General features: G+C 41.9%; 1 protein-coding gene across 1 annotated transcript; it reads right to left on the reverse strand.

Moving 5' to 3' along the window:
- Positions 1–5,846: 5,846 nt before the first annotated feature.
- sdc4 (syndecan 4) lies at positions 5,847–8,749 on the reverse strand (the record flags this gene model as incomplete). Its single annotated transcript, XM_014026525.1, is given in 4 exon segments — positions 5,847–6,696; positions 8,039–8,231; positions 8,341–8,375; positions 8,458–8,749. Coding segments are annotated over 4 exon segments (588 nt in total). The 3' UTR covers positions 5,847–6,547.
- Between the last annotated feature and the right edge of the window lie 394 nt (positions 8,750–9,143).

The following is a 9,143-nucleotide window of genomic DNA, read 5'->3' on the forward strand; positions in this document are numbered from 1 at the left end:
GTGTGTGTGTGTGTGTGTGTGTGTGTGTGTGTGTGTGTGTGTGTGTGTGTGGTCAGAGGCCATGAGGAATGTGAGCTTTGCATGAAGACAAAAGCCGACCTGTGGCAGCGAGGAAGAGGCACACGGAGGGAAACGGCAGAAAATACGATTTAATTTAAAGGTTTCTGTTTGACGTTCACCACAAACTGAACCCACCCAGCCGTGTGTGTGTGTGTGTGTGTATGTGTGTGTGTGTGAACACAAACACCTACGTCCTCGTTTCCTGCCCACCCGTCACCTGACCTCTGACCTTTGAGACGGCGTCGACAGATTTACGACCCTCAGCTTCCTCTGAGTTTCATCTGTTTCGGTGTAAAAACTGTTGATGTGTTAAAGAAGGCGGTGGTGCAGCGGTCAGAGCTGTGGCCTCACAATACGAAGGTCGCAGGTTTGTGCTCTATCTGCACAGGTTAAAGTGCTGAGTCATGTTTAATCTCAGTGGAATATCTGCTTCCAGCTGAAAACGTATCTGGATTCATCTGGACTTTTTCTTCTCAACATTCAAATGAGATTAATAAGAAAAGTTTGTTTAAATGCAAACGAGCCGAAAGATAAAGTCATGGAAAGTCAGGCCCGTCGGATCAGAACCGGACCTGTTGAAGGAAACAGAACCACAGAGCAGTAATAATAAGTGTTTTTATGATTATATTTTGTATATATAATGTTTAAAAAAATTTCACCATATTTATCTCACTGTTCTTACATTTAGCTAATTTTTACTAAATGTTAAATTTAATGTTAAAAAATATATTTAAAAATATTAAATCTTAATCCTAAATGTAAAAGTTATGTTGAAGTTCACATTTAGGTGTTTTGGAATGGAACGCAGCCTTTGCTGTTGATGCTCGGCTCATGTTGTGATGTCATCATCCTGAGACGACTGCTAGCTCCAACGCAGCTAAAGCTAGCAGACATCAAAGCTGTGGTTCTGTCTGGTGTCTGAGCTGCACTTCAAACTGCTGGACCACAGGGACCACCCCGACTGTTCTTATCAACACATTTTCAATTTAGATTTAAAGTGCCTGGGACATCAAATTCTTGACATTAATTTTAATTCATTTTTGGAAAGAGAACACTGATAAGATGTTGCAAAACAAATCTCACGCCACTGAGATGAACAGTTGTTGAGATATTTGCATGTAAAGCAACAGGAAGTGATGTCAAAGGGGAATGTCTGCATGTGAGCAGAGCGTTGATAAAATGTCTGACATCACAAACTGTAGAGAAGAATCTGATGTTTGTTTAGACCGTTTTGAGTCTTTCAGAGATGAAGAAGAGTCAGAGTTCAAACAATGTTTCAACAAACAAAGACCAGAGTGAGACGGTTCCCCTTTGATGTCACTTCCTGGTTCATTTTGGTTGAGCTAAATCCAACAGAAAATATGCTGGTTATGTTTATTATTATAAAATGGGTAAAATCATGTGTATTATGCCAAGTTTATTAAATATAATAATGATTTCTTAGAGTTTTTGTATTTGAAGGATTTGCACATCACAGGCTCTTTAAATATTATTTTTATCAGTGTTAGCAGTGGATAGTATCATCTGATGCTAACGTATGCTAAAGCTTCTAACACTGCTGAATATTTAAAATATAAAGATTCAGGATTTAATATTTAAATATATTTTTTAACATTTAGTAAAAATGAGCTAAATAATAAAAAATATGATTTTACACTTGGCGCCCCAAGCAGGGTTCAGGTTTGTCCTTCCCTCCCATTGGTGGGCACAGTTCCCCTAAAGCACTAAAGCACTAATAGGGGAACAAATTTCTCAATTAGTGCTTTAGGGCTTTTGCTATTTCTTCAAATCATAGTGGATTAGCTCTTGCTAAATTTCTGGGCTGAATTTAGAAGCACTAACTGAGGTCTATAAATGTTATTGATCAACATTGTTAACAGCTGAGGGTGAACACCGTCAGAGGTGTTGGTCATATGTGTCACTTATCTACAAGGTCACATGTCAAACTCAAGGCCCACGGGCCAAATGTGGCCTGCAGATGACTCCGATCAGGCCCACCAGGTGACAACATCCTGCACACAGTAAGCAATGTCTTATGTTGACTCTGAAGAAAGTTTTATGTCTCAACTGGGTTATTTTAGTGCTTTAGAACGAACTTTTTTCTAAAATTTTCAGTGCGTTAGTGCTTTAGAATTAGAGGACATAAATACTTGAGTTAGTGCTTTAGAATTAGAGGACATAAATACTTGAGTTAGTGCTTTAGAATTAGAGGACATAAAATATTTGAGTTAGTGCTTTAGAATTAGGGGACCTAAATATTTGAGTTAGTGCTTTAGAATTAGAGGACATAAATACTTGAGTTAGTGCTTTAGAATTAGGGGACCTAAATACTTGAGATAGTGCTTTAGAATTAGGGGACCTAAATACTTGAGTTAGTGCTTTAGAATTAGAGGACATAAATACTTGAATTAGTGCTTTAGAATTAGGGGACCTAAATACTTGAGTTAGTGCTTTAGAATTAGGGGACCTAAATACTTGAGTTAGTGCTTTAGAATTAGGGGACCTAAATACTTGAGTCAGTGCTTTAGAATTAGAGAACAAATATTTGAGTTAGTGCTTTAGAATTAGGGGACATAAATATTTGAGTTAGTGCTTTAGAATTAGAGGACATAAATACTTGTTAGTGCTTTAGAATTAGGGGACCTAAATACTTGAGATAGTGCTTTAGAATTAGGGGACCTAAATATTTGAGTTAGTGCTTTAGAATTAGAGGACATAAATACTTGAGTTAGTGCTTTTGGGTTAGTGCAGTTAATATTTAGTGCTGCAGGTCACTCAAGACTCACCTGTCTGTGTGGGTTTGACAGGCAGCTTCATCTTTGTTAGTAAAATATTCCACTGACCTCAGTGAGTTTGTTGTTGATGTTCCTGCAGGTCCAGGAGGCGTGCTGCTGCCCGTCAGGCTGCCGGGAAAAACCAGGCGAAAGCGGAGGCAGTGTTCCAGCTCAAACAGTCATGCCTCATGTTTTCCTCACACCCAGGTTCAGGTGGAGGGGTGTGTGTGTGTGTGTGTGTGTGTGTGTGTTTGTTCAGGTGGAGCTCAGAACAGAACCTCTGTAAAGGCCCGTCTGTCTCTTCAGTGAATCACTCAGAAAAATAAACTCTGCGCTTTTAGTTTGAAGGTTCAGAGCTGGAACATAGAAACAAGCCGAACAGGAAGAACCGGTTCCATCATGTAGTTTTTGTTCCTGCAGGATAAATAAAGACTCAGGCACCAAACAAAGCACACAGCAGATGTTATTGTGCATAAAAATAGCTTTATTTCCAATAATAAATCAGAACCTGCGTGCAGAAACCAATGATTCATGGGCTTCTCTGATCCATCCACTCGTGGTGTTTTTGACATTAAGCAGCAGAACCTTCTCCTCCGGGTTCCCACCAGAACTGGACCTTCTCCTCTGATCTCTGAGCTTTTATCTGTTCAGCTCAGAAGTCTTGAGCCGTAACCAGAAACGCTCCCTGGAAGTTTCCAGGCTTTTATTTTGAAACTCCAGCTCTGGCGTGAACACGACTCATCACATCTGAACAATGAGATGAACACGAGCAACAACAAAAATCAATCCTTCTACACAGAAAAAAACACAAAGAAATGAACATAAATACAAAAGCAGGAAGTCTAAAGATAATAGAAACTCTTATAAAATAAAAAGTTTCAAAACTAAAACTCTTAAAATCTTAAAAACTAGTGTGTAAAACTTTTAAATTCACATATACAACAGCTTAAACCAGGCCAAACACCCCGACCTGAAAGAAGGCAATAAAATAATCATTTGACAGTTAAATTAATACAAAAACTTGATCTAGCTGATGAGAAATAAAAACACTGAAGACTGAGAGTTAGTATCAAAACTTTACAGTCCATCACTCGAACCGTGCTGCAGGAATCTATTTGGCATTTAAATATTTGGTAAATATTTCTGCGGCCGGGACGCCGCCCGAGTACCAACGTTTTATAGACTTTATCTGTTTACTGAGAAACTATTTACAGGAGCTCCAGCAGAGAAATGTGAGCGGCTCGAGAGCAGCTCGATGACCCTCGGACTGATCGCAGGAAACAGTCGTAGCTTATCGACAGGAAGAGGAGAAGAAGAGCGTCACGCACCTCCATCGCTTCACAAACTGAGAGAATAAAAACCACCTGAAGGCTGAGGAAACGCTTCACAGGTGAACTGAACCAGGGCAGGAGAAGTAAGGTCAGCTCTGCAGCCAGCTGACTGTTGACAGGAAAAACTCTCCTTTTAGCACCAACTTTAACTCTCTTTAAAAAACAAACATTCAGGGTTCCCACACCGTGGTCAACATCTAGTTCAAGGACCTTTCAAGGACTTTCCAGAACCAATTTCCTCAAACTGAACCACACCAATTATCTACTGCTACCGCAGAATGTTACAATAAACAGGTTTAATGTCGTAAACTCAAAGAAAAACTGAACGTGACGTCAGTTAATCTCAGTTTACTGTAATCCTGAGTTATCACCGCAACAAATGGAAGTTTTGTTTTGTTTATTTTCATAATTTTTTTTAAAAAGATGATGAAAATCAGTCGTGTGAAAAGAGAATTTCAATCCCCAAAAAACATTCAAGGACTTTCAAGGACAAGTGTAATTTTTGGCACTTTTCAAAAACTTTCCAGGGCCTTGAAATATATATTTTTAAATTCACAAACTTTGAAGGATTTCAAGGACCCGTGGGAACCCTGTAGATAAAACAAGCTGCTGAAGATTCACAGATTATGTGATCCATCACATCGAAATGAGGATTAAGTCTAAAAGTTGTTTATGGAGAAAAAGGCAAATATAGTGTTTTTGACTAAAATATTAACAAAAATATAATTTTGTCAAAATAAAATTAATAAAAGTCTTATTAATGTATCATTTGAATGAACTGTCTGAAATATAATCATAAAACTAAAATTTGAAGCACTTTTTTGAGCAGTAACAACAAAAAAACTGATTTTGAGGAAAAACACTTTAAAATGTTGAGATTTTCCCTGTGAGTTAGTAAAGTTTGTTTCTTTTTATCTGATAAATCTCAATATTCAAATATAATGTGAGGTTTCCTCTTTATAAGGACATCAACAATTCCTCATTAAAATGAGATAAAATTAGGATTCAGACCAAATATTTATGTATTATTGTAACCAACAAGACAAATTAAGTCATATATATGGATTTAATTATGATATCAGAATGATCCAGGTATCAAAATGTAGCTTTTAAAGACAAGAATCTGAAAATGTAATTAGGTCATTTTGACCTAATTTGACTTAATCCTCATTTCGATGTGAAGGCTCACAGATTTAGATCAAACAGGAAACTCTTTATTTAACCAGGTTCTGTTCAGGATCAATGTTGTGTCAGCAGGAACTGAATCTGAATGATCAGAATTTGAAAATGAATTTGTCAATGATGTAACTGAAAATGTTACATTTACATGATGACATCATGGATCAGTCAGCAGCATCTGATCAACATGTGATCCATGATGTCATCATGTAAATGTAACATTTTCTACAAATAGGTCAAATTAATCACTGCAYTAAAATAACTTTGTGTGTTTTTGTCACTTTTACAGTGGATTGCATCAACTCTGTTACATCCAGAAGGGAAACTTCACCAAAGTGAAACATAAATCTGTGGATCTGTGTTTGATTACTCTGCCTGGCTTTCTCAAGGACCAGGATGTGACACAAAKATCTGAATTATGGAACTGAAAGTGAAAGTAGTCAAACTGAAGTTTTAATAAACCAAAATACAGTTTCAAAGAAAATTAATTCAGATACAAAACTTTAAATTCAGTTTTGATTCAGTTATATTTATTTTCAAACCAATGAATTCAGTTTGAATTTCTGAACACTCAGATTCAGTTCTGCTTCTTAGAGAAACTAATTTAATCCTTACAGTAACTGGTTTGGTTTGTTTCTACTGGGTTCAGAACCTGTGTAAGTCACAGCGAGGCCGAGCAGCGGCACTCTGCTGTGACCCGGGTCGCTCAGAACCGGACCTGCTCTGCTGCAGGACTGGAGCATCAGAAGCTCCTCCCATCAGCCTTTTACAGAACAGAACCCAGCGCTGCTCAAAGCCCAGGCTTTAATAAAAACAAAGAATAATGGCTGAGTCATGAAGCAAAGTGAGAGCAGAGCTGCTTCTCAAAGGTCAAAGGTCAGAGGTGGTCTACAGTAACGTGACACGCTTCAGCTTCAGGAAGAATAAATAAGATCTGGTGGTGTTTCACTGGAGGAACGAAGGAAGAGTCAGCTGCTGGCAGCGTGCCGCAGCACAGGAAGTCCTTCTCCAGGAAACAAAGCCTCCCATTGGTCAGAGACGTCAGGGGGGAGGAGTCAAATGTTCTCCAGCGTGGCTCCGCTGAAGGAAAGGTGAGGAGGTATGGTGATGATGAGGCACTGCGAGGCCACACGTCGGCCCTGATTGGCTTTTAGAGGAGGGGGTGGGCGGGGTCAGGGAGGAGGCGGGGTCAAAGGTCAGGGTCTATGCATAGATCTCTGTGGTGGGGGCCTTCTTATAGATGGGCTTCTTCCCCAGGTCGTAGCTGCCTTCGTCCTTCTTCTTCATGCGGTAGATGAGCAGGAGGATGAGGAGCACGGCGAACATCAGGCCCACGGCGCCGGCGATCAGAGCTGGAGACGAAAAAACAAACGTCACAAACAGACCGGACCCCCTGAACCCTGAGGACACAGACCGGACCCCCTGAACACTGAGGACCACAGACCGGACCCCCTGAACACCGAGGACCACAGACCGGACCCCCTGAACACCGAGGACCACAGACCGGACCCCCTGAACACCGAGGACACAGACCGGACCCCCTGAACACCGAGGACACAGACCGGACCCCCTGAACACCGAAGACACAGACCGGACCCCCTGGACCCTGAGGACACAGACCGGACCCCCTGAACACCGAAGACACAGACCGGACCCCCTGAACCCTGAAGACACAGACCGGACCCCCTGAACCCTGAGGACACAGACCGGACCCCCTGAACCCTGAGGACACAGACCGGACCCCCTGAACACCGAGGACACAGACCGGACCCCCTGAACACCGAAGACACAGACCGGACCCCCTGAACACTGAAGACACAGACCGGACCCCCTGAACCCTGAGGACACAGACCGGACCCCCTGAACCCGGAGGACAGGTCTCCAGCAGGACCTTCCTACAGTTTAAGACAAGTTCACCTGAAGACGTTTTAACGCCAAGTGAAATTAAATTTAAGACTAATTTCAAAATAACACAAAAGACAAAAAATAAAAACTGTCAGAAACTCATGAATCAAAATTTGGTTGAATTATTCAAATATTCCTAATAAAACAACTGTTTTTAATCGTATCTAACTGTAGTAAAAACATTCTTACAGTCAGTTTTAAACTTAATTTAATTCCTGGAAATCCTCCAACGACCCAAAATGTGGAGTTTTAGGACCCTCAGTGGGGCCTTAACCCCAATTTACTGTAGATGAAACCTTAAAGCGCCTGTGACATCAGCTTTTTTTTGTAAGAAATATGAATGTATTTTTGGAAAGACAACATTATTAACATTAATGAAACAAATTCCACGTCGCTCAGATGAACGGTTGTTGAGATGTTTGCATGTGAAGCAACAGGAAGTGATGTCAGAGAGGAATGTCTGCAACAGGAAGTGATGTCGGAGAGGAATGTCTGCAACAGGAAGTGATGTCAGAGAGGACTGTCTGAATGTGAACGTTTTTAAAAATAAATGTTACCAATTATTTTAGTACTTGAGATGAATTACATTCATCCAACTTACAATGTTTTTATTTTAACACTTCTGAAAGATTAAGACTTATTTAAGGCTAATCAAGGTCTTATTTTTGGATCGATGAATTAAGACTTTTTAAGGACCTGCAGGAACCCTGAGAAACCAGTTCCTCAGCTCCTGACTTGCTGTGTTTTTACTGGTTTTTATAAAAACCCATGAGACCGGGCTGCACTGACCTGCCAGGACCTCCGTCTTGGTGAAGATGCTGTCCTCTGTGGCCTGGGACATGAGGACGTTGGACGGGTTCTCGTCCACTGACCCGGCTCCTTTCTTCAGAAAGATTTCGTTGCGGTTCCGGACCAGCTCCTCCTCGTTGACGGTCGGTCGCACCGTGCGCTCCAGCCCGGGGATGTGGTTATCCAGGATGGGCTGCGGAGGAAACAGAACCATCAGAACCGAGCAAGACCAGTTCTCTCTGGTCTCTAACTGGACCAGGACTTGGTGAAGCGGACTAAGAGCCCAGCAGGACGTGTCTCACCTTCACTGTGGACTCTTCTTCAGCTGAATCTGTTTCTGAGGAGAGGAGAGACAAACTGTTAGAACCTGTCGGTCCAGTGACCCGGGTCCAAACCGCTCAGGGTTTGTCAGAACCCACCTCCGTCTCCGGACCCAGACAGCTCGTCTTCGTAGTAATCTTCATCGTCGTCATCCGTGAAGCCGAAGTCGTTGGAAGAGTCTCCCGATGCCTCCGCCTTGTCTCCGTCCGTGGACATGGCGGCCGTTTGCGTGGTGCTCATGGGCATCCATGTCTCGGTCTCCCTCGCCTGCTGGGACACGAGAGACACGGACCAGTTCAGAGGGACCATCAGAGTCCAGAGGACACACCTTAAAGACAGGACTGGACTTTCTGCAGGTCTTTCAGGGTTTCAGACAGAAAACAGCTCCAGGATGGACCTGAACCTGAACCAGGTCTTTAAAAACCCGTCCCTGGACCAGTCTGAAGTGAACAGCTGATTGTGACGCTGCGTTCACACTGCAGGTCTTAACGCTCAGATCTGTTTTTGTAAAACTCTGATCTGTTGTTGTGAACGTTCACGTTTTAAATGTGACCTGCATCAGGACTCACTAATCCTGTTTCCACCCAGTTCTAGAGTCAACTTTTAAAATCCAACTTTTCTAAATTCACAAAAATTGATTTTTGTGTGTGCGTGATTGCGTGATTACGTCAGACGAGGCTACGCAGCGCGTGATTACGTCAGACGAGGCTACGCAGCGCGTGATTACGTCAGACGAGGCTACGCAACGCGTGATCACGTCAGACAAGGCTACGCAACGCGTGAT

This window comes from Austrofundulus limnaeus, unplaced genomic scaffold, assembly GCF_001266775.1.
Source record: "Austrofundulus limnaeus strain Quisiro unplaced genomic scaffold, Austrofundulus_limnaeus-1.0 Scaffold563, whole genome shotgun sequence".
Lineage (NCBI taxonomy): Eukaryota > Metazoa > Chordata > Actinopteri > Cyprinodontiformes > Rivulidae > Austrofundulus > Austrofundulus limnaeus.